Below are 25,089 nucleotides of genomic sequence, written 5' to 3' on the forward strand. Positions count from 1 at the left end.
TTTGGGTTGGATATATGTTGATTGGTCATCGGGTAACAACCTCGCGATCTAGGAATCCGAGTACTTAGTACCCTTTCATCACAAACAATTGATCTTACATGAGCCATGTCTATGTGGTTCTTTCCAGTTGAACATGAACGTTAGTTGTCACTTAAAACCTGAAACTCGGGATGATCACTACCCTCTTATCCTGTTACAAAACTTGACTTTGATTTGTATTCTAATTTAGTAATTCTAGATAATTAAAACCAATCAACCCAAATATTGAAATTTACTTTTCTGAAATTAGTTTAATCTTAGTTAACTTAGACATACATTGAGATAGCACATATTCCATAAACTCCCTGTGTTCGATACCCACTTACCGTAAGCTAATTAGTTGTAATTGGATTAAATTTAATTGTGACCACGACATCACGTCAGGGAGCAAGATGGTATGGCTAGTTTTGCATGGATGATAGAGAGTGGCGAAGCTTGAGATATCCGACTGGGAGGTCGAAAATGTGTGTATCAAAAAAATTTTATAAAATGGGGGTGAAAAACATATATACTAAAAAATTTATATACGAAAACTACACACTCTCCACTACTAAGCGAAAAGTTTGAGGGGTCAACCGCCCCCTCCCGCCGTGCTATGCTACGCTAGAGAAAAACCCCCAAAAACCTATTTGAGTTTGATAACTGTGCTTCGTTCATAATAAAGTTAGAGGTAAACTTAATGAATGTCCACAGTACTTTGCCACTATTAATCACTAACTTTTTTTGGCCAGATTAATCACTAACTAGTATGCTAAATCAAGCTACCTGAGCAATATATAATCTAATGCAAGTTGTATTCTTTCATTTTTATTTATTTTCATCATGTGATATTCTGTTACTTAATTTATTTATGTATTAAACTAATACTATTAATGTAAACATATAAATGTTTGTTATACATTGTCCTAATTTATCTTTACATCAATCGCTTAAACTTTAAATTTTAATGATTATATTATTTTGGCAAATTGAATTTAAATAATCCTAACTCACTGTTATTGGCCAATAATAATCCTAACTCATTTAATCACCAATAATAATCCGAACTATTCACTTTTGTTTGTAAAATACTCTCAGTTAAAAAAACACTAACTAGGTTAAAAATTGCTGATGTGGCATGCTACGTCACCTGCCACATCAGTTGCCACGTCATCAAAAAATGCCACGTAGACAGCCACATCAGCTGCCACGTCTTCAAAAAATGTCACATTAACTGCCACGTCATCAGATTTGCTGATGTGGCATGCCACGTCAGCAATTTTTTAACCTAGTTTGTGTTTTTTTAACTGTGAGTATTTTACAAAGAAAAGTTAATAGTTCGGATTATTATTGGTGATTAAATGAGTTGGGATTATTATTGGCCAATAACAGTGAGTTGGGATTATTTAAATCCAATTTGCCTATTATTTTATCTTTGTTTTCTTTTTTATTAAAATACTAGGTTAGAACCCCGTGTATTACACGGGTTGAATAAATGTAATTTATATATTAAATAATAAAAAATTATATCTTTTATGAAACTCGCATATTTTACGGGTTAAATAAATGTAACTTTATATATCAAATAGTAAAAAAAAGTTATATCTTTAAAAACCATGTGTATTACACATATTAAATAAATGTAATTTTGTATACTAAATACTAAAATCGTCGTATCTTTAAAAAACCCGTGTATAATCGGGTTGAATAAATCTACCAAATGATAAAAAAAATTACATCATTAAAAACTCCGTAGATTACACGTGTTGAATAGATTTAAAAAAGAGTTATATCTTTAAAAACCATGTGTATTACACAGATTACATAAATGTAATAAATACTAAAAACGCCATACCTTTAAAAAACCCGTGTATAGTCGGGTTGAAAAATCTACCAAATAATAAAAAAATTATATCCTTAAAAATCTCGTGTATTACACATGTTGAATAAATCTAATTTTACGTAGCAAATGATAAAAAAAAAGTTATATCTTTTAAAACTTCGTGTATTACACGGGTTATATAAATGTAACTTTGTATTGTAAATAATAAAAGTTAAATTTTTAAAAACCCCGCGTTTTACACGAGTTGAATAAATATAATTTTGTATACCAAATAATAAAAAAAAGTTATATTTTTAATAAATTAAGATAACATTTAATATTAATTTATTATTTATATATTTAATATAAGATAAGTAGGAAAGAGAGATATTTTTGTTTTAAAAATATATTAAATTAACAATTTAGATTTGAGGATAATATTTTATTAAAGTATGATAAGATTTAATATTAATTTATTATTTATTTATTTATTTAATATAAGATAATTATATATTTGAGGATGCCTTCAATGAATGACACGTGTCCAAAACTTGGTTTCTTTTATTATAGTAGATAGATTTAACTTATAAACACATAAATAATTAAATAAGTATTTAAATTAAGTTTTATATTAAATTAATACTATGTTAATATATCAGATTAATCTCTATATTATTAATTATTGATATATCTAATAATAAATAAATATAAATAATTGTTATACATTATTCCGATTTATTTTTGCGTCAACTTCTTAAACTTTATTTTTTAAAGATTACAATTGTGTCTTTGTTTTCTTTTATTTTCATTAAATATTTAAATTATATAAAGATAAATAATTAAATGAGTATTTAAATTAAATTGATAAATAATTAAATAAGTATTTAAATTAAATTTTATATAATCCTTAACTTATATTTTAATTTATGGTCAATAATAATTAATTTACTTCTAATCACAAAAACACAAAAGAAAAGAAAATATTATATTAAAGTGAAAACCGTTAATTAAATCTATGCTCAAGCTAATATTTAACATTTAGAAGTACTAGCATATTATTCATGTTAGTGTTCTATTTCAAATTATCTATAATTCTAGGTGTCTGTATTTAATAATAATTAGCAATAATTATCCGTTATATATTGGCCTCTTAATATGTGTAAATTTATTTCAAAATTATTATATCTCTCTAAATTTCAAATAAAAAACTTTGACATTTTCTTAATTATGAGAGGTTTTAAGCATTTTTTGTATGATATTTATCAGTGGCGGAGCTTGACAAAAGTTCTGAGAGGGCGGAAAGTCATGAGATCCAATTTACATATTATATAAATATTTAGACAAAATAATTGGGGGGGGGGGGGATCTTAATTTTAAAATTTTCGGACGAAAAATAAAAAATTTTACATTTCTAACCGAAACATTGGAGGGACGGGTGCATCCCCCACTTCACACTAAGCTACGCCCCTGATATTTATCATCATTAACTTACATAAGATATTTTATTTATTCAACCTATGTAATATATGAGTCTATAATCTAATCTCTTTATAAAGGCACACTTTGTTTAACTCGCAATCAAAATATAAAAGTTATCTAAATGTGGTCTTTGGTTGGATAAATAACATATATGGTTAACAGGGGCGGAACCAGAGGGGGGTCAGGAGGGTCCGTTGACCCTCCGATCATCGGAACTTTTTGAATTTTTATTTATAAATTTTGAGTTTTTGAAGAACAAACTTAGAGATGGACCCCCTAATTTGAACCGGTGTAGAATATAAGTTTATGATGACCCCCTAACTAAATAGTTCTGGTTCCGCCACTGATGGTTAACAGTGCTTTGAACAATGATCGTCCATTGCATAATATCAAACTTGGAAAATTGTGGGGAAGAAAGACGACAGTTCACAAGTGTTGGAAATGTTAGGTAATGTTCAACACTGGCTTGTTCATATACATATCACACATGATACTACACCACACGAAACTAACTATATACCATATAAAATAAATAAGAATAATGTATTTTAATAATTTCAGCTATTGTCATTGTCCGGCAACAGTCTCAATACAAAAATGAACACTGATGGTCCATCGTTTAACCTATTGTCCACCAACGGACATTTTCTAACTGAGATCTAACCCAGTTATTTTTTTGTTGATATGGATACTGACGTGATACAAACCTTTGTTATTTGATTAGGCGGTTGCTTATGTGGCACTCTCATCACCACCTCACCTCCACCTCTATCTCACCTCCACCACCACCACCATCAGCCGCCATCAACCACCTTCACCTCAACTCCACCACCCCCATCACCACCCACCTCCACCACCTTCTCCCCACTACAACCAATACCTCAAATTTACCGGCTAAATTTTCAGAGTTGCAGGTTTAGATCTAGCTGGAGATAGTCGTTTCATGTTTGTTTTTGCGACTTAAGGTTTTAACTTGCGAAATTGATCGGAGATCTGATTTTACAAATAGTTGACCAACAAGTGTTTGAAAAACTGAGTTTGTCCGGCGACTAACTGTATTCACTGGTGATTAGCGGCGAGTTATATGAATAGAGAGTTAATCGGAGTTGTTGTTTTGTTGCGGAAGTCCATACAAAGTAAGAGGCATACAACACTTAAAAAAATTTCATCGACCCTTTTTCATCGACATTCCGGTATAAATTTCAAAACATGTGCTAATTATATTTTTGGACATTTCACGACTTTTATAACCTTTTTAGTTATCTCATTCAATTGCTATAAAAGTGTTTCTAAACAGAATAACCCATACCGGCCCTAACTTCTACAGGTTATAGTAGGGATGAACTCTGTACCAACCGATATTGGTATCGAAAATACCGGTAATGAAAATCCTCAAAAATAGATACCGGTACCGAATATACCCGATACTATACCAGTATTTGAGAGTAAAAACCGATAAATACTGATATAAAAAACGACAAAAGTGGGTACCAGATCAGTTCCATACCAGTACCATTTGCTCATCCAACTACAAAGACAATAATAAGCAGCTGATTTTTATTGATCTCCATCATCGCCATGTCTGGTTTTAGGCGCAAAGTTGAGATCGAAGGGGTTGAAACCGAAACAGCAGATTACGACACGGAGAAAGAAGATCTGGGTGGCGATGAATCTAGACCGTCCGATGGAATGGTGACAGAAGATCAGGATCCGTTTGCAGGCGGTAAGGTTCGTCGGAAAGCATCTATGGCGAGAGTTTTCAAAGGTGATTATGTTGATGTTCGATCCAAACCCTACCTCATGAAACTTCTCGATAGACAAGGTAAATCCATTTGATTTCTTTTGTTTTTTTTTTATTTTTTGTATGTTAGTATGAGATTTTAGATGTATGTGAATTAGGGCTCTTAAATTTGTTTAGTGATAATAGAATGTGTGATATTATCTAAGTAGTTAATGCGGTAAAAAATCGGATTATCGCTGCGGGATACCGGTGGGATATAGGGAATATTAATATCATGCCGAATTTATATATATAACAATTTAACACTAACAATTCAGTATGCTCTCCTACCGTTAACAAATTAACCTTTTGCAACTTGCAAAACACTAACAATTGTAGCAAGTAGGAACTTATTAAGACTTTTAAAACACTAACGTTAACACTAACAAATAACAATTAAGACTTAAAACACTAATAGCAGCAATAAGAAGAAAGACAAATGGTAAAACTAAGAAGAAAGGTATATTGAGAAAATAGCTGATATATCGGTACTGATATTCTGACCGATGTTTTGCACTGATATATCACTAAGGGACCGATAACCTATGCAGTTAATGCGGTAAAATATCGGATATCGATCAAGGACCGATATTTGAAATATAGGTTATCTCGGTGAGATATCGGTAATTTTAATATAATGCGGAATTTATATATATAGCAATTTAACACCAACAATTCAGTGATATATCAGTGATATATCGGTTATATCAGTCAAATATTGGTGATATATCGGTTATATCGGTCAAATATCGGTGATATATCGGTTATATCGGTCAATATCGCCGATAATATCGGTACCGATATTTTGACCGATATTTGACACCGATATTTTACTAAGGGACCGATATATCACCGATATTAACTGCATAGCCGATAACCAATATATCAGTGATATATCGGCGATCTTGGTTTTAAAAAGCGAGAGGCGCACAAAAGCGACGAGGTTTAAAACCGAAGAGCGAAGCGCAAAAGCGGCGGACTTTTTGTACCCGAGGCGCAAGCTAATTATATATATTTTTTATATATCACATAGGTTTTTAGCTTTCACTACCCAAAATATAGCTATAAGTAAGGTTTTTGTATGATTTTAGCTGCATGTACAAGCCAGTAAACCCAAGGTACAACAGTTAGATGCATAAAAACGCCTCGGGTACGAGAGGCGCGCGCCTCTGGCCTAAAAAGCCCAGAAAAATCCCAAAAAAGCGCGCCTTTTTGGCGCTTCTTGTAATTACTCTAGGCGCTTAGCGAAAAAGCCCCATGGTGATCGCCTTGTTGAGCCTCGCTTTTTAAAACCAAGTCGGCGATATTAACTACATAGGGTATTATTTTAGTTTGTTATAAGGAGGATTTTGGTTAAAGTAAGCTTCTGATTGTTTATGGCTATGCAATCTTTGGATTGAGCTCGAATGGAGAAGTGAAACGATCGGAAGGATATAAGTTGTTATGGTTTGATGAAAGCAAGTGAATCATCACAGTTGTAAACAAGTTAACATTAGGGGACTAGGGGTGGTTCACTAGTGATAGAATTTATCACTCACAAGCACCAATCAAGTTTCGCCATGTCATTGACCATTTTTCCATCACTCACAAGCATTTTTAGTAGGGGTGGTCATCACTCACCACCACACCCAACAATTTCCCCCCAACCAACAAATACCCTCACAAACCAAAATGATAACGCGTGAAGGAAATAACGGAAAATGGTTTGCGTTAATGTATAACGCGTTATGTAAATGAGGCGGGGTGGAAAAAATGAACTTCCACGCGTTATAGTTTTGCCCATCACGCGTTAAAGATGACCGCCCCGGGTCCTCTTAGTTGTCCTAATCACATCAACCAAACACTAATCCTGATAAATGTCATGTCCTATTTGCCTTTGCAGGTGACAGGGGAGTCCTCTTTGCGGACAAAGTTTTGAAGTTTACAGGATCAGGAAAGATGAAAAGGCAAATTCTACTAATTACTGATCGTGCCATCTATATTATCGATCCGGAGACATATGTGCTTAAAAGGCGGATCACTCTTGCTGCAGTAGAGAGGCTTTGTTTGAGTCAGTTAAGTGATAATTTTGTAGCGGTTATTGTCCCAACCGAATATGATCTTCTGTTGGCTAGTACTAGGAAGACTGAGATTGTAACCGTTTTGGTGGAATCTATGAAGAGTACCTCAAACTATGAGTTGGAAGTTAACCTATCTAACAGGTAATGCAAATATGTTAATAGTTGTACTTTATTATCTTTTTTAAAAAATTTATTTCGGGTATTCACAATATTTGGATATTTAACTCTTGTTTTATATTTGTATACTTTTGCAGTTTTGAGTACCATGCTGCTTCTGATCTTGTTAAAGAAATTCACTTTGAGGAGGTTGAAGGTAAACAAACCTATGTATTTTGAAACAAGTTTTATAAATAGAGTTGTTTAGAAGGTTGCGTGTTTTAAAAATATAATTTTGGTGATTTTCTACGTGTTTCATATGTTTATTTTTAGTCATGTATTCATGAATTACAATATATTGAGCACTATAAGCTTATATTCTTTTCTGATATTTCAGGTGGAACCAAAACAAGAATTGTAAACAAGTAAAGACTGCCCAAGGCTCTGTGATGCACATTGTTGTGATTTTGCTTTTTGCCTCTTTGTTTAAATTTTATTGTAGTTGCATACATTTATTATCAGTTAATTTTGATATTAAATCAAAGTCTCACATACTTTATTATCTCTTGCAATTGCAATTAGACTTGAATCTTATGAATGCAATAAGCTGGGATAATTGTTTTTTAGATGAATTTATTACAACCACTTACGAATTGGTTTGGGTGATGGGTTAAAAGTTAAAACAGAATCGGTTGAATGGTATCTTTATCGGTTCGTATATGTTCGGGTTTGGTGGACCGTTAGTTTTTCTTCGGTCGTTCTTTAAGAACACAGGATAACCGTGTCAAATAAAAAATATGGGGAACACAGGTCAACAGTCAACAGGTCAAATAGTAGTGAAAGTCAAACATCATACCACTCAAGAACACTAGGGAAACAGCCCTAGATTTCTTATTAACTGAAAATTTTAGTGTAACAGTAAGTGATTCTTTCTAATATTAGAGCCGGCGATCACCTGTCCGAATGTTCTCGACCAATTTGGCTACCTCTGCCATTTTAGGCCTCTGCTCCGGCGACTTAGCCACACATTGCATCGCTATCTGCAACATCTCCACCATCTCCTCTTCTATATTCGGGTACCTCAAAAGCTCCATATCAAAAACCTCTGCAGTCCATTCCTCTTGAACCACCGAGCTAACCCATCTAACCAAGTGAACGACCTCGTTGGCGCATGTAGCATGAGTTGGTGACTTCCCGGTTAGAAGCTCAAGAAGTAGAACCCCAAATGAGTAGACATCTGATGCTTGGTAGACCTTCTTAGTGTCAGTTATCTCTGGTGCGTTGTATCCACCACTCTTCGTCAGCGGTGACACCATCACTGCCGCCAGGCCTAGATCACTTACACAACCATACCGTTGCTGGTTCACGAAAGTGTTGGATGCTTTGATGTTTCCATGGACAAACTTTCCGTTAGCTTGTGTGTGGATATGAGCTATCCCTCTTGCTGATCCTACGGCGATCCTTAATCGGCTATCCCAATCTAACGGTGTCCTATTCGCTCCTCTATTTGCTGCAAAATAACATAACAATCCCTCATCTCAAGAAACTTAAATAATGTATTGAATTAGAGGTCCCACGAAAGTACGAAACAACATACCGTGCAACATGGAAGAAACACTTCCTTGACTGAAGTAGTCATACACCAACAACTTTTCATCTTTCGAGTAGTAATACGCCCTTAACGGAACCACATTCTCATGTATGGTCCTTCCAACAATCTCCATTTGTTGCTCAAACTCGCGTCTTGCTACATTTACTACACCCTGTAACCTTTTCACCACAACAGCGTGTGAATCCTCCAATGCCGCTTTATAAGTCGTACCAAAAGTACCCTTATCTAGCACCTCTGCGGAAGCCCGAAACAAATCCTCCAAATCAAATGCAAGGCTACTTCCCTCAAAGAAAACAAGACTTCCGTTTGTGTTCGCGTTCGCATTCCCACTTTGACTGCCCTTGACTTTCTTATCCTTCTTATCCGTCTGCAAATCCTCATTCCTGCTTTCTTTCTTCAAGTGCCAAATAACCGTTAGCAATGCGATTAATCCCAATAGTAACACGCAACCACCGATTACGATACCAAGTCCCAATTTACTGAGTTTTGGTTGTTTCGATGCTCCTTGAATAGGAGAAACAGATGGAAGCGATAAATTTTCGGGAACAAGATCATTTCCCAAAAATGCAGAGCTAGGAAATCTCACTAGAGATCGAGGCACGGTTCCCGTGAGATTGTTATTAGACAGATCAAGAACTTGTAAACTCGCAGTACTAAAATCGGGGATTTCACCAGAAAGTGAGTTGTTTGCAAGACTCAGAGCGGTGAGGTGAGTCAAGTTTAAGATGGAAGGAGAAATGCTTCCGTTAAAAGCGTTGTTGGACAGATTAAGAAACGAAAGATTGTTCCAAACAGATAAATTCGAAGGTAATGGACCAGAGAAACCATTGCATTGGAGATGTAAAGCTGTTAAGTTTCTTAGATTCAAGAAATCAAAAGGAAAAGGACCTGATAAACCGTTGGATCTCAAGCTTAATATCTGAAGATTTGATAATCGACCAAGAGTGTTTGGGGGTATAGAGCCATCAAGGCTAATGGCAGGCAAACGGAGAGCAATGACCGATGTACGATTGTGATTACATGTTACCCCTGTCCAGTTACTACAAGCTGAAGTGTTCATATGCCAGTTAATCACACGAGAATGCGGAATTTTGTCAATGAAATCAAGCAAAACTTTCTTATCTTCTGTAGGTTCAGTGGTAACCAGAGAGAAAACAGACCCAAACAAGACCGCTATAATGAAAATGGACCTATTCTTCATGTTCATCATCTCCATTTCCTCCCAAAATCTACAAAACCTTCCACATCTACATGAAATTTAGCAAATCGAATAAGTATGCATAACACCACACTTCATCACTAACCAAACTGAAGTTAAAATGCATTTCCGTTAAACATAAACATAAACCTAACTTAACTGAGTTTTAATTAGATTTATCCAAACTTTTTATCCGCACTTTTTCAAAATGCAATTGAAGATCAATGTACATAAACCTAATTAAATTTCATTTTCATCAACATAAACCTAATCAAACCTAGCTATAATCGTAAACTCAGAACATATTGAACGTTTTCATGCTCAAGTACGAAACGAAAACAAAATCTGCGCGTTTTTGTGTTTATAAATGCAATTGAAGGTCTCAGCACTCAATAAAAAGTCTTCCTGATTCCATGAGCACAAACCTAACAAATTTTCACTTTCATGAATTTAAACCTAATCAAACCTACTTTTAACCGTAAAATCAACACACATTGAACGTTTTCGTGTTCCTGTGGCAAACGAAACGCAAATCGGTGCATCTTTGTGTGTATAGAAAATTAGAAACGCAATTACAGGTCTCAACACTCATAAACCGTCTTCCTGATTTAATATATACACAAAACTAATTATATCTCACTTTCATGAACTTAAACCTAATGAATCCTAATCGAAACACATTGAACGTTTTCATGCTCCTGTACGAAACGAAAACGAAATCTGTGCATCTTCGTGTGTATAGAAACGCAATTGAAGGTCTCTACACTCAAAAACCGCTTCGTGATACCGTAACAAGCACAAATAATCAAACGAAAACAACAAGTAATGATCTCACCGATTAACGAACAGATTTGAACTCGTTAGCTCCGTAAAACCTCCATCAAAAGCTCATCGATCGCTGTAGAACGATAAACGAACAATGTAACGGCAAAAAAACTCTACTGAAATCGTAACGACTGTAACAGTGTGTGTGTGTGTGTGTGAGAGAGAGAGAGAGAGAGTGAGTGTGTGTGAGTGTTTGTTATGAGAGTTTTGCAGAGATGGCGGGATACCTGGAGTGTGAGCACATGGAGATGGAGTGTAGACGAAGAATTCAACACTCTTTAATCAAAGTTCACTTCAAAGTGGTTTTGTAAAACTAAATGCATCTATAAAGTAACTGACTCCACACTAGTTTATTTATTTATTTATTTGTTTATTTGTTTGTTTTTATTTGACTAAAATAGTATTTTACTTTTAGGTGTCTCACTAAAATATGGAATGTTGATTTATTTGCTTGACTAAAATGGTATTTTACTTTTGGAATTAAGAATGTTGATTTATGTGAATTTGTTTTTTTGTTGTTTTTAAGTGAAATCTTGTAATATAATTATGCACTAACTTAGAATATAATTATGCACTAATATAGTTATCACATGCTTGATGTTGAAAGATGACCGGCTTAGTTTTTTTTTATATAGGAACTACAAAAGCATTCTCTGTCATCCGAATCTATGAGGGAACTTTTTATATTGTGATAATTGATTTTAGGTGGTTGAAAGTGGTTGTGAGTAGAGGAAAGAGAAAATGTTAGTGTTCATCTCTAAATTTGAGGGGACATTGTTCACCCTCTATAATTTTTTAATATATTTTGAAAGTGGTTATGATGGAGGAGAGAAAAGGAAATAACAAAAGTATAAAAAATGTATTATTTAACTGAAAGGAGAGACAAATGTAGTTGTTCTAGTGAAATTATATGATAAAAAATAGAGATGAGCATTTGGTACTGGGTACCGGTACCGAATTTCCCGTACCGGATTTTTTCGGTACCGGTACCGGTACTCATTTTTTGGCATTTTCGGTGTCGATACTTTCGGTACCGGTTCGGTACGGTACCGGTAAAATACCGAATTTACCTTCAAACCGCGACAGCATGTCGGGTATACAGAAGAAGCTGAAAGGGATTTCCGCCTGGCCTACAGGCCAGCGGAAGCTGCGGAGCATTCAAAATTCATCCCGAAAATCGCACTAGCGCCGCTTTCAAGAGAAAAGTTACGTCCGACTGTCGGGAAGTTCAACGGATTGACTGATCCGGATGATCACGTCAGAACTTTCACCAGCGTAGGTTGCTTGGGTGGTTGGAACATGCCTATGTGGTGTCACTTGTTTATTCAAACCCTCACCGGGGCTGCTCGCGCTTGGTTCGACAGCCTTCCACCAGGGAAGATCAAATCATGGGTAGATTTCAAGACACAGTTTTTGAGCTACTTCAGCCAACAACGACGCTACCAGCGCGACACTGCTGAAGTAGAAGATATCTGGCGAAGGGATGGTGAAGGTCTGGAAGATTTCATCACCCGTTTTAACAAGGAATGTTTGGAGATAGGCGGCGTAAGCGAACAACTCATGCGTTGTCATTTCAAGAAAGCCATTCACTGTGATAGTCTCATCAGAACTATCACAGGCAAAGACGGAATGCCAAAAGAATGGGATAAACTCATGGAAGCTGCAAAAATTGTTGCGCAAACCGAAGAATCACTCGCTGGGAACAAAAGTTATCACTCTGAAGATCGATTCTCCAGAGGGAACACGCGCGACAACAACAGGCGCAACAGATACAAGGGTAATGATTGGAAGTCTGGGAGACCAAGGGGCCATGATGAAAGGCCGTGCTATAGGGAGGACGCGCGTGAAACAATAGACCGGATCGGTTACAGGAAAGCAGTTAAAGATGATAATCGTGACAAGCACTGGACTCCGCTCATAAAAACGCCAAAAGATGTATTGATGACGGAGAACCATGATTTCAAGGCTTCCAGACCTATGACAAACAAGAAGGGGCAAGACCCCAACTTGTACTGTGATTTTCATAAAGACTCAGGGCACTTGACCGATGATTGCTATAGTTTGCGCCAAGAGATCGAGAAAGCGCTAAAGAGCGGTAAGCTAAGCCACTTGGTGAAGAACGTGCGCAAAGAAACTCGTCAGCTCCAACGCCACGACGAAGGAAATCACAAGAAAGTCTGACGCTTAGAGACCCACATGGTCAACGGACCGAGATACAGCGCAAAAGAGAAAGGCAAGCACCCCTATGAGCCTTCATGGCAAGAGCAACAGGTCATTTTCCCGGTAGTGCGCGACGGTCCTCGCGCCACACGACCCGTCGTCATTACTGGTATCATCGGCCATTACGAAACGGAGTACATATTCATTGATCCAAGGAGTACAGACGACATCATTTATCAACAGTGTTTTAACCAATTTGATGAAGAAGACAAAGCGAGACTCGAGCCAGTTGATTATCCTTTGTCCGGATTTTGCAACGAGATGGTTTTTCCACTTGGTCAAATCAGCTTCCCCGTCACGCTGTCTGACGGGAAGCATTCAAGAACAACAAGCGTGAATTTCATGGTGATGCCCGTCAAGTCGAGGCATGATGTGTTAATTGGAAGGGAAACCCAAGGCGAGCTGAACATGGTTACTTCAACCCCCCATTCAGCGATAGGGTTCCCAACCAAGACGGGAGTGGCAATCATCTGCGCCAAGAAAGAAGTAATGTCAACTGAAGAATTGCGCCCAGCAAAAGCGGCGAAGGTCTCAGCAACCGAACCTGAAAAATGGGTTTTAAACCGCAAATACCCAGAGCAAACAGTGACAATTGGCCACACCATTTCGTCAGACATCCGAACGCGTTTGAAACAGTTACTGTGCAGAAATATGGATATCTTTGTCTGGACCCCGGCAGACATGACCGGCGTCCCGCGCAACATAACCGAACATTGCTTAAACACTTACCCTTCTGTTGAACCAAAGGTCCAAAGAAGGCGCAGCTTAGGAGCAGACAAAACGAAAGCAATGAATGAACAAGTATGTGAGCTGCTCAAAGCTGGGATTTTGCGAGAAGTGCGTTATCAGAGTTGGGTCGCGAACCCAGTAATGGTGGAAAAGTCGAATGGTGGATGGCGAATATGCGTAGATTATACCGATCTCCACAAGGCATGCCCAAAAGATTGCTATTCTTTGCCCGAGATCGATAAAAAGATAGACTCTCTTGCGCCATATAGATGGAAGTGTTTCTTGGATTGCTACAAGGGTTATCATCAAGTCCAGATGAAACTCGAAGATGAGGACAAGACAGCTTTTAGAACCGATCTTGGAATCTTTTGTTACACAAAGATGCCATTCGGTCTGAATAATGATGGCGCAACATACCAACGCTTGATGGACAAGACCTTCGCGGGGGACATCGGAAAGCACATTGAAGTTTACATTGATGATCTGGTGGTTAAAAGTCACGAAGAGGACCAAATGTTGAAGGACATCGAAAAGACGTTCAATTCATTGCGCAGTGTGAATATGAAGCTAAATCCAGCCAAGTGTTCTTTTGGCATGGAAGAAGGGAAGTTTTTAGGCTTCATAGTCACAAACGGCGGTTTTAAAGTGAACCCAGAGAAAGTCCAGGCCATAGAGCGAATGCCATCACCGCGAACAATCAAAGAGATGCAACGGTTGGCCGGCCGCCTAGCCGCGCTTAACCGTTTTCTTTCCAATTACGCCGCGAAGCCGTACCCCTTTATCAGTACGTTGCGCAACTGTGTAAAGAAACAAGAGTTCAAATGGACCCCCGAGGCAGAGACAACTTTTCAGCAAATGAAGGAATGTTTGATCGAGCTCCCTACCCTGACTGCACCGTTCGAAAAAGAACCACTCATACTGTACTTGTCTTCTTCAGATAAGGCAGTAGGGTCGGTATTGCTGGTAGAGAGAAACGGAGTCCAAACTCCAATTTATTACGTCATCAGGGTACTCACTGACCCGGAAACAAGATATTCCACGATGAAAAATTGGTTCTCGCGCTACTACACGCCTCCCGACGGCTGCGCAGATATTTTACAGGGCATGTAATAACCCTGCTTACCAATTTCCATATCGCCACGATATTGCAGAAACCAGAAACGTCAGGGCGGTTAGCAAAATGGGCCATAGAGCTGGGAGGCCACAACATTTTGTACAGGCCGCGACCAGCCATCAAGGGCCAAATCCTAGCTGACTTCATCACAGAAGTCCCAGTTGATAAAATCAAAGGGTGTGAGCTGATAGAGACCCCTGAAAAAGACGTGACAAATGAGACTTGGATGCTTTATACTGATGGGGCATCAAATGAGGACGGCGCGGGAGCAGGACTGCGCCTTGTGAGCCCTGAGAATCATGAATTTACTTACGCCATCAAGTTGGATTTTAAAAACACCAACAACGAGGCAGAGTACGAAGCATTTCTGGCAGGTTTACGCCTCGCCATCAAAATGGGAGCTAAAAATTTAAAAGCACACGTTGATTCACTCCTGATTGCTAGCCAAGTTAACGGTATATACGATGCAAAGGGCGAGGTTATGGCCCTATATCTTGAGCAAGCGAAAGAATTGCTTCAGCAGTTTCAGTCTCACAAGGTAATCCACATCAATCGCTCTGAAAACAAACTGGCCGATGCCTTGAGCAAGCTTGCTTCAACTTCTTTTCAACACCTTGCCAAAGACGTAAGAATAGAAGTACTCAAGAATCCATCAGTCTTGCTGCGACAAGTAAACGTCATTGAGATGGGGCAACCATCCTGGATGACCCCTATAATCCAATATTTGCAAGAGGGGATACTCCTTGAAAACAGAGCAGAGGCGAGGAAGATTCAGAACAAATCCCTGCATTACGAAATGAATGGCGGTATTCTGTACCGAAAGTCCTTCTTGGGGCCACTACTGCGCTATGTGGACCCCCAAGATGCGAACTACTTGATCAGGGAGATCCATGAAGGGATCTGCGGCATCCATTCAGGACCACGCATGGTTGTCACGAAGATCATGAACGCCGGATATTACTGGACAGGGATGCATGTCGATGCCCTGAAGGAGATCCGCAAGTGTGACTCCTGTCAGCGACATTCTCCAAAAACCCTGCGCCCCAAGAACGACCTTATCCCTGTATCCACCGCATGGCCTTTCCAGCAGTGGGGAATCGACATGGTGGGACCCTTCCCAGAGGCCCCTGTCGCCGTCAAATTTATAATAGTGGTCGTCGATTACTTCATGAAATGGGTGGAGGCCAAAGCTCTCGCGTCAACTACAGCTATGATGGTGCGCAAGTTCATTTGAGAACACATCATCTGCAGATTTGGCCTCCCGCTCAAGATTGTAACCGATAATGGCACTAACTTTGCGTCAGAAGACCTCCAGGATTGGATGAAAGAGATGAAAATCAAACACACTTTCACATCCGTTGCGCATCCTCAAGGCAACGGACAGGTAGAAAGCGTGAACAAATGTATTGTCGAGGGGATAAAGGCCCGACTGGGCACAAGGCGAAGAGGCTGGGTAGATGAGCTCCCGAGCATCTTGTGGGCTCACCGAACCATGCCAAAGACTAGTACCGGCGAAACCCCTTTTAGCCTAGTCTATGGCTCAGAGGCGGTTATCCCGGCTGAAGTTGGCCTACCCTCCCCGCGCCTGACGGCAGTCAACGCAATCGACAATGAGGCAGAGAGACGTCTTGACTTGGATTTGTTAGAAGAAAGGCGCGAAATCGCGCGAAGAAGCCAAGTACAAAACACAACTGGAAAGATACTACAATACAAGAGTCCGCATCTGTACCTTCACTCCAGGAGAATACGTCTTCCGAGACAATGAAGCGTCAAATGCGGAACGTCCAGGAAAACTAGCACCCAAATGGGAAGGCCCATACTTAATCCACGAAGTGCTAGGCAAAGGGGCTTACAAGTTACGCACCCTAGATGGCCACATCTTACCGCGAACGTGGAATGCGCAACAACTGCGCAAATGCTATATGTAATTTACCTCGGCCTTGAGCCTTTAACCGCTACTATAGGCCACGCGCCTTTATACTTTCCTATGTTGGCTATACACCCTTTACAATTAATGTATGTTGGCCTAAGCGCCCGTTTCCAAGTCAATGAAAGCATACGACATGTTTTCTATTACTTCTTTCGTTACAAATGCATGTTAAACTTCTGATTAGCACGAAAACACTCCAACAACTTACAAGCTCTCAAACAAGAACGCCTCCAAGGTCCTCCGCGAACAAAGCGCGAGACCGGGCAGTTCTACTCACTCGAAGAGACTTCCATTTATTCGAGCTAATTTAACCTAAGTTTTTAACAACAGTGCAATAATTGTAACGGGAAAGAACAAGCAACTTTCATTCAATTTAAAAAAGCGCGACCGCGCAACAGTGTACATTCAAAACAAACAAAAAATTACAAGGCACAAAGCCTTTCGACAAAGCCTATTCAAGTTCATCATGTTGATCACCATCATCATCGCCATCATCACCGTTTCCGCCGTCATCACCACCGTCATCACCAGCTGGCTCCTCCTCATCTGATAGTTCAACAGTGACTGGTGGATCGAGAATGGCCTTGAGGCGCTGACACCAGTCGTCTTTCTTTAGAGCCTCCACAACTAAGTCCATTACAGGCAATGTAAGGTTATCATAAGCACTCTCAGCACGCGTCAACTCAGCATTAGCCTGGTCGGTCACCGAACAATGGCTCACGTCAAACTCTTGTCCAAACATCTCCTCGACGTGTTGGGCACATTCAAGATACCCTCCTCGATGACCCACTGCGCGCGCAGCATCTGTCAGAGCAGCAACGGCGCGATCTAGCTCCCCAGCGTTGAGGATAGAGTTGGCAACCTATAACGAAAACCGAATATTAAAGACAACTCCTAGCAAATTAAGCATACAAAAATATATAAGTGCAAAACCTACCAGCACTACTCCGCGACTGTGCACCCACTCGGCCTCAAAGACAAGTGTATCAACGATGCCTTTCGCCTCAGAGTAGTTAGTCTGCGCTACATTAAGGGCGACGGTACTGACAGCGCGCGCCTCTTCAGCAGTGGCAGCCTTAACCTTCTCCGCTTCGAGGTCGATTTCCAAGGACTCGCATCTATCAATCTGGTCATTCAGGCGGCGTCTCAGCTCAGCGATCTCGACATCCTTGGCCTGTAGATCCTTATCTTTGCTGGACAATTGCAACTTCACGTCAGCCAACTCTACCTGAAAGGCGACAAAAGACTTAGGCTATTTTGCAAACAGCATAGAAAGAAAGGAAATAAGTTTTACAAACCTCAATCTGCTGCTTGGCAGCCTGTGCAGCCTGCGCATCCTCAACCTTCGCAGTGAGATCAACAATCTTGGCTTCAAGCTCAACAATCTTGTTGCGAGCCGCGAACGCGCGCTCATTATCTTTCTCACAGATGCGCTTAAACTCGGCCTTCTCCTTGGCCAGTTGCTGTTCGGCAGCTTGGAGTTTATTTTTCAAGCCCTCACGCCCCCATTCCTCCGTTTTCTTATCCGCATCAAACTTGGCCTTCTCTTCATCAAAGGCGGTTTTGGACTTCTCAAAATCACTGATACGCTTCAACATCCACTCGCGATAACTCTCCCAGTCCGCTCGCTCCCTAACCATCGTTCGCCACTCGTGAACTATTTGATGATTAGCGGCGCGAGTATTGGCCTCCCCGATCACATACGTTCGATACAAGCTCTCATGGGTCTTCGCCCTCTGCCGATTAACCTCACCAGGAGTAAAAGAGTTTAAGAACCAATCACAGCAGGGCCCAAATTCTTGAAAAGTGTCCCTTTGCTTCAAACCCCAGGGAGCTAGGTGAGGAGCGCTACCACGTTCTTCCTCGGTATAGCTTTTGTAATAGATATCACCAAGGGTATCCTTCGCCCCAATGACTTGTGGGTTATAGCCCCCAGCCCCACCAGAGCTTGCGCCACTGGAAACATACCGACCAGACCCCTTGGTAGAAACTATCTTTGTGTGATCAAGAACCTCAGGCTCTTTCCTCCTCTCAGGACCCTTGATGATCTCAAAATCCAGAACATTGACAGGCTTTTCCATAGCCTTTTTCTGCTCTCTCTCCTTCTCCACATCAGAGGCTTTTTTCCTTTTCGCCTCTTCAGCCCTCTTCTCTTCCTCAACTTCTTTCCTCTTCGCCTCTTCGGACCTCCTATCTTCCTCAGCTTTCCTCTTTTTCTCTTCCTCAATCTTCTTCCGACGCTCCTCAGCTTTTCTCTGCGCCTCAGCAGCCTTCGCCACATCCTTCTCAGCAACACTTTTCTCCTTAGCAGACTCAACCCCAGCAGTCTGGAAAGATTTAATGGTAATCTTCAGCCTCTTCGGCTCTGGCTCAGTAAATGTAACCCCCTTCTCAAGGGTCTTCTTCTTGATCTCTGCAGAAACCAAGTAATTAAACAAGGGAAATAACAAAAGGGAGAGAAGTCAAGAGCTTACCAGGAGAAAATCTATAGAGAGAGCGCAGGTTGCTCGATTTCCCAACCAAGGGAATCGCACCAACCCTCGATGCGGAAGCCACATCAGTGGTGGTTTCGCTTCTAACTCTTTTTCTGCTGATCAACTGTTCAGCAGCCTCCTCTTCTTCTTCAGCCTCCTCTTCTTCATGCGCGGCAGTGGAAGGAGTCGCACCAGCATCAGGGTTACGAGAACCCGCGCTTCCAGAGCTCCTTGAACCACCCGCCCCAGTCTTCGTCTCAGCTGCGCGCGACAAGCCTTTAAGTGAATCACTAATTACCACATAATCCTTTAAGTCACTCTATCGAAGGCGAAGAGTACCTTTACCAGCAGCACCAGCGGTTGCGCGACCACTACCAGCCCCTTTACTGGTCACCTCGGTATCCAAGTTGGCTTTTTTCATCTTTTTCAAGGGTTTTTTCTTCTTCTCTTCTGGGTCAACCCCCAGGTCGCGCAGCATACCTGCAAAGATGTTAGACCACGGACTTAGCTCGCCGTTTGAAGACCCTACAGACTCCTCGCTGGAAAGATAGAGAACCTCTTTCCCAGCAGAAGTCACAGAGCGCAAAGGACGAGGTTTAGGGAATTGCACACCTTCGGTTGCAGTAGGCGGCGAGGCAAATGCATCAGCAACCGGATACATGAAATTGCCTCAAATCTGCTCATACCAGCTGTCCTCATCCTCGCGCAGCGGGCGCACACCCATAGATCCACCGAAAGTAGCAAAAGCTGCTTGATACAGTTGCGCCTCTACACGTCAAAATACATAAGTAAAATAAAGCATAAAGCATGAAACAAGGGAAAGTAGGAAAATCACTGACCTTGATCACCAATCTTCAAAACCGGCACCTCTTGGCTGTCTGGTGACCACTGGTCACTCATGCGCGCCGCTACCAATACATTTTCCCCAAATACCCGATTGGGGGTAGGAGTTAATTGTTGATACCACTGTTCATGTTTTGGGATCGGAAGATCCTCCTTCAGCACCGGCTCACTCCAATCCCTGAAAGGCATGGCAATCGGAAGCACCTCTTCTCGAATAAAGAAAAATTTGGGTTTCCAATCATGGAAACTCTTCGGTGGGTTTAACAAGATCTTCTTTGCAGCACCACACTTGGCAAAAGAGAAGAAGCCCATCGTCTGTTGAAGCTGATAGAAGGCTCGGAACTTCTCAACAGATGGCTCGATGCCATGAGCTCGGCATAAAAACTCAAAATGACGAACCCTAACCATTCCAGGAGGACTCATCTGGGAAATATGGAAGTTGTAGTGATGCAATATGTTCCCCATGAAGTTCGTCGCCGGCAGCCTAAAGTTGCCTTGAAGAAAAAATTCTTCAAACAACGTGATGTAGCCCGGCGGTGCGTAGGCTGACGTCTGATTTTGAGCCGGGTACCGTGCATCCCACTCCGGTGGAAACCGGAAGCTCCTAACAATTTGCTCAAATAGTCCAAGATCCCACCGAAGAACGGGAACAGGACCCTCTTCCCCAGAAACACCCTCCTGATGTTCTTCAGTCATCGTGAATAAAGATCCAAGTTTCTAGAAAAACTTGAAGATGTGAAGAAAAATCTTGAAGATCTGCTACAAGATTTGAAGATTCAAAGAGACGAAACGAAAGAGATGGAAATAGTAGAAGAAAAGTGAGAACCTCTCACATCTCTTCGGAAATATATACCCATCGCATTTAATGCGATGGGTAAACGTGCCGCTTTCGCCGCTAAGTTGACCAACGAGAGGCTGCCACGTCACGCGTAAAAGCAGGGGTGACGGTTACCACGCGCGCGTGGGCCTCACTCTCCTGACACGAAGTGCAACCGTCGCAGTCAGCATGATGACATCCGTGCGAGGGGTCAACTCAGTCGTCGCAATCAACGACTTATCTCACCAACTTGCCAGAGTTCAAATTTCGAAGTTCTTCCCACCATAAAATTACAATTAGCTTCATGCAAAAGCTACCAAGGCCGCGCAAGTTAACATCGCCTTAACAACACTTCGCGTCTGTTGCAGAGAACCAATGAATCACCTGGAACCTACCTTGGTAGCCGCGCAGCTGAAAACAACAAAGACCACACGCGCCACGCCAACCAAAGGCAAGAGAGCATTTCCTTCAACTTTTATTTTTTCTAAGTCCAGAGCTCCAACCACTTGCGTCGCGCATGGTGCAGCACTGGACTGGGGGGACTTGAAGGGGTATGGTCCCAAAAAGCCGCGCAAACCTCCATCAAGGGTGCGCGGGGAACCATACTCCTTATTTTATTAAACTTCCTACCACGAGCTTTGCGCGAGCTACACCACTTTCCTGCTCTACGTCGCGAGAGGGTTCGCCCACAAGAAGCTCTGATATCAGCACTTAGCATACTAAAGGAGCACACAAGCATACTAACCCGCGCGGGTTAGTCAGACACTCAGCAAGAACCACACAGGGAGGCAGCGCAAGGCTGCCCCCGGTGGTACACAAGGTACAAGTGGCAGTAAAAAGAGTCAATGAGCGTCCAGCAGGCTCTGTTCAATTGTGCGCCACGATCGTCTGACGAGAAGTACTTAAGGACGCCTACGTGGCACCAACCAGAGGACGGAGACATCTGTCCCACGATCTCCACTTGTCTGCTGATGGCAGAAGAACAGCAGGGCCGACAACAATGACACGTGGCTCCAATCAAGGCGCGCCAGCGCCGAAGAACTTCTAGAAGCCACTAAACGGTCGACACTAGTGAGACAAAGAGCATATCGGTTATGTTGTCCATTTCCGACCCAAGGCCCATCAGCCCATAACCTCTTACACCTCTCCGGCTATAAATAGAGACCTCATACCACAGGTTAAACATTCTATTCCCTCTACTCTCACTCTTAACACTTGATTATCCTCAAAAAGCAGTCGCTTATTCTCACGCCGGAGCCCGGTTAAGAGGGAAACCCCCACATTCCCCTCTTGACGAGTAACGGTGTTCTGTTTTGCAGGATTAAACATCAAGTCGGAGCTCAGATATTCATTAGAAGATTAACCACTATGATAGAAACATAAACCAAACTGATTAATCCCCATAGTTAGTTCAGTGTTTCTTCAGTATCGTACCGAATATTTTGATACCGGTAACCAATTTTGAAAATTTTGGTACCGATATTTTTTATACCGGTACCGGTTCGATACAATACCGATACTATGTTCATCCCTAGTAAAAAAAGATGAAAGGGATTTGAATGCTCAAACAATATTTAACGTAAATTAGCATAGACTCTAGGGCTATGCTAAACATATAATATTTAAAGGTTATGTTTAAGAGGCAAATTTTATTGTTTAGGTTTTAATTATTACTATACCAATTTTTTAATCGTTTAAAAATGTTTTGTCTCGGTTTTACCCAAAATTATTATTATAAAAATAAGCAAAACTAAGAAGAATTTAAAGTCCATACACATAAGAGGTTAATATAGAGAAAATGGTTTTCTGATAATATAGAAAAAATGGTTTTCTGATGTTTAATTCTCTATATTGAAAAAAATAACAAATTAATGTTTGTTTGACGGACACAAGCAAACTACTGAAACAAGAAAATGATCGATTGACAAACCACGATCAAAGTAAAACAATCCTTCTTAGACGATACTAAAACTTGTAGACTTTTTTAGTCTTTAAAATGATCCCTATGTGTATAATTCTATTGTAAAGTTGAAAAGCTCTATCAATTATGTTGTCTATTTATCAAGTGAGCCTAGTCAGGGTGTACCTAGCATGTTACTAGAGGTAGCCTCTGCTACCCTTTAACACTCCGGCGGCAGTGTAAATTTTGATAAAATTCGATGTTTTTTCAATTTCATTACCCTTTTTTATATGAAACGTTGCCCCTATAAGTATTTCTAGATCCGTCACTGAGCCTCGTTCAAGATATGAACCAACAACTTATTTGCGATGTAGCAAAATCTCTTATATTGTAAGTTTGTGTTCCAATATCTTTCCGTATTTATGTGATATGTGTTAGCTAATACAAATACAAATCTTCTTAGTCTGACTTGTAGTCTTCACAAAGCTCTGTATGTAACAAAGTAAACTATATCTTTTAATCTTCATTTTCAATTCAAATGTAACAATGTAGACTATATCTTTTAATCTTGATTTTCGATTCAAAGTGTTTGATCTTGGAATAGTTAGCTCGAGAAATTGGTCTTAAACTAACCATCAAATGATCAGTTAATCATTAACTGTGTTTCTTGGAAAATAATCAGTAGTAGTTTGTGAGTACGGTGTCAATTGTGTGTCGAGTTGGCAAAATTTAATTATTAAACCCGAAACATTGTATATACTTGTCAAAACACCCACCTTCACCTGGAAACACTTAAAATCATGCAACTCAATCAACACTAAAAATTTAGTTAGATCAATGGGATGTCAGAAACTAGTCTACACCATAAGAAAACGTTGGGCCTTACCAAAACCCGCTAGACTAACCATATAAGGTCCTGTTCATAAAAAACCCGAAGAAATCGGAGGCCGGCCAAAATAATCAAGTTCTAGGTTTAAACATCTCATATGGTTCTAAAAAAATTGGTTAGTGAATGATGTGAATTTAACAAAAATGTACTAACCCAATCCAATAGATAAAATTAAACTCATATTTGCTTTCCAAGATACAACTCTAGGATTTGATTATTAAGAATCACAATCCATGTTTAGTATATTAATTAAAAGTGAACCATCACTAGTGCTCTAGTGGTAGCCACGGGTATTTAAGTTCCACCTATGGTGGACCCGGGTGAACTTCCCCTCCATGTCTCAAGTTCGAGTCTCCATGATAGAGGTTTCTCATTCAGTGGTTTAAATTGAGGATCTATTGTGCGAGGGGGCTCTCTAGCGCGGACCCGGTTTTATTTGAACAAACTAAACACATACGATCGCCTACTTTTTTGACCCTTAGTTAAATCTCCCTTAAAATGGATGATTTTAATTATTTTTCTCTCAAGTTTTATACCATCAATAACCATTAGATTTCTTTTTGTTTCTCAGTTGCATACCTTCCAAAGAATATTAAAGTATTATTTGCAAATCATACCAACAAATCAGAGTGGCGCAGCGGAAGCGTGGTGGGCCCATAACCCACAGGTCCCAGGATCGAAACCTGGCTCTGATAATAATAGAGTGGCTTCCGTTCACTTTTTTTTAATTCATGCAACGTCGTCGTTTTGGAAAGGAGCACAAAAAATCAACCCACTGGGTTTAATTTTGGATTAAAAAAGTATACTGAAAGGGACTTGCATTCTTTTGTATTTACATGTTTTATGATTAGAGGTAAAATTACAACTTAAATAAGTTCATTCATGTAGGTTGGTTAAAATTATCACCTCTAATACAATCTATACATTTTATAAAGTTTATGTACTTTGTTAACTAGTTTATTTTAGTAATTATAAACTAGACTGATATGGTAATTATGTTCAAGGCGACCCGTGACACCTTAAATCACTTATGTGCATTTTTATTTGGAGCCTTTGCAACCCATCTTCACCAGTGGCGAAGCTTGAGATTTCCGACCGGGAGGTCGAAAACGTATATACCTGAAAAAGTTATAAAACTGGAGGATCGAAAATGTATAGACCTAAAAAATTATATACGAAAACTACATACCAAACACTACTGCCCCCCCCCCCCAATCATGTGCCCGTGATCTTCACAGGTGAGGCCATGTTGGTTGCCCGGCTTTGACCAGGCTTCATTCTCT

General features: G+C 40.1%; 4 protein-coding genes and 1 non-coding gene across 6 annotated transcripts; 4 read left to right on the forward strand and 1 right to left on the reverse strand.

The window, feature by feature from the left end:
- Positions 1-4,801: 4,801 nt before the first annotated feature.
- On the forward strand, positions 4,802-7,881 carry LOC110897755 (myosin heavy chain IB). Its single transcript, XM_022144483.2, has 4 exons — positions 4,802-5,141; positions 6,982-7,300; positions 7,414-7,472; positions 7,653-7,881. Exons 1-4 carry the CDS (start codon positions 4,898-4,900, stop codon positions 7,682-7,684), a joined length of 654 nt encoding a protein of 217 aa, XP_022000175.1. The 5' UTR covers positions 4,802-4,897; the 3' UTR covers positions 7,685-7,881.
- A 164-nt stretch (positions 7,882-8,045) lies between these two features.
- Positions 8,046-11,250, reverse strand: LOC110897756 (probable inactive receptor kinase At4g23740). 2 transcript variants are annotated; one of them, XM_022144484.2, is made up of 4 exons: positions 11,118-11,250; positions 10,901-10,963; positions 8,853-10,114; positions 8,046-8,765 (listed from the first exon to the last, which is right to left on the reverse strand). In XM_022144484.2, the coding sequence occupies exons 3-4, from the start codon at positions 10,081-10,083 to the stop codon at positions 8,194-8,196; spliced, it is 1,803 nt and encodes a 600-aa protein (XP_022000176.1). In that variant the 5' UTR covers positions 10,084-10,114; positions 10,901-10,963; positions 11,118-11,250; the 3' UTR covers positions 8,046-8,193. The 2 variants fall into 2 exon arrangements, with proteins under 2 accessions (XP_022000176.1, XP_022000177.1); XM_022144485.2 differs by lacking the exon at positions 11,118-11,250 and having other exon boundaries at positions 10,901-11,092.
- Positions 11,251-12,189: 939 nt separating this feature from the next.
- Positions 12,190-13,071, forward strand: LOC110900764. The gene has a single exon (XM_022147630.1). It carries the CDS (start codon positions 12,190-12,192, stop codon positions 13,069-13,071), a length of 882 nt encoding a protein of 293 aa, XP_022003322.1.
- Positions 13,072-13,086: 15 nt separating this feature from the next.
- LOC118485749 lies at positions 13,087-16,187 on the forward strand. The gene is made up of 3 exons (XM_035982182.1): positions 13,087-14,394; positions 14,991-15,274; positions 15,398-16,187. Exons 1-3 carry the CDS (start codon positions 13,087-13,089, stop codon positions 16,185-16,187), a joined length of 2,382 nt encoding a protein of 793 aa, XP_035838075.1.
- Positions 16,188-24,429: 8,242 nt separating this feature from the next.
- TRNAM-CAU lies at positions 24,430-24,501 on the forward strand. Its single transcript has one exon. It is a non-coding gene; the product is annotated as a tRNA-Met (tRNA).
- The last annotated feature ends 588 nt before the right edge of the window (positions 24,502-25,089 follow it).

Source organism: Helianthus annuus, chromosome 13 (genome assembly GCF_002127325.2).
Source record: "Helianthus annuus cultivar XRQ/B chromosome 13, HanXRQr2.0-SUNRISE, whole genome shotgun sequence".
NCBI classification, from domain to species: Eukaryota; Viridiplantae; Streptophyta; class Magnoliopsida; order Asterales; family Asteraceae; genus Helianthus; species Helianthus annuus.

Excerpts from the sequence above, each read along its gene's own strand:
- LOC110897755 (XM_022144483.2), top strand. The coding sequence starts at position 4,898 with ATGTCTGGTTTTAGGCGCAAAGTTGAGATCGAAGGGGTTGAAACCGAA. Across the intron at positions 5,142-6,981 it reads GAAACTTCTCGATAGACAAG|GTGACAGGGGAGTCCTCTTT; the intron begins GTAAATCCATTT and ends TTGCCTTTGCAG. Across the intron at positions 7,473-7,652 it reads TCACTTTGAGGAGGTTGAAG|GTGGAACCAAAACAAGAATT; the intron begins GTAAACAAACCT and ends CTGATATTTCAG.
- LOC110897756 (XM_022144484.2), bottom strand. The coding sequence starts at position 10,083 with ATGGAGATGATGAACATGAAGAATAGGTCCATTTTCATTATAGCGGTC. Across the intron at positions 8,766-8,852 it reads TGTTTCTTCCATGTTGCACG|CAAATAGAGGAGCGAATAGG; the intron begins GTATGTTGTTTC and ends GTTATTTTGCAG.
- LOC110900764 (XM_022147630.1), top strand. The coding sequence starts at position 12,190 with ATGCCTATGTGGTGTCACTTGTTTATTCAAACCCTCACCGGGGCTGCT.
- LOC118485749 (XM_035982182.1), top strand. The coding sequence starts at position 13,087 with ATGGTCAACGGACCGAGATACAGCGCAAAAGAGAAAGGCAAGCACCCC. Across the intron at positions 14,395-14,990 it reads CGTTCAATTCATTGCGCAGT|AAACCAGAAACGTCAGGGCG; the intron begins GTGAATATGAAG and ends ACGATATTGCAG. Across the intron at positions 15,275-15,397 it reads GAATTTACTTACGCCATCAA|CCAAGTTAACGGTATATACG; the intron begins GTTGGATTTTAA and ends CCTGATTGCTAG.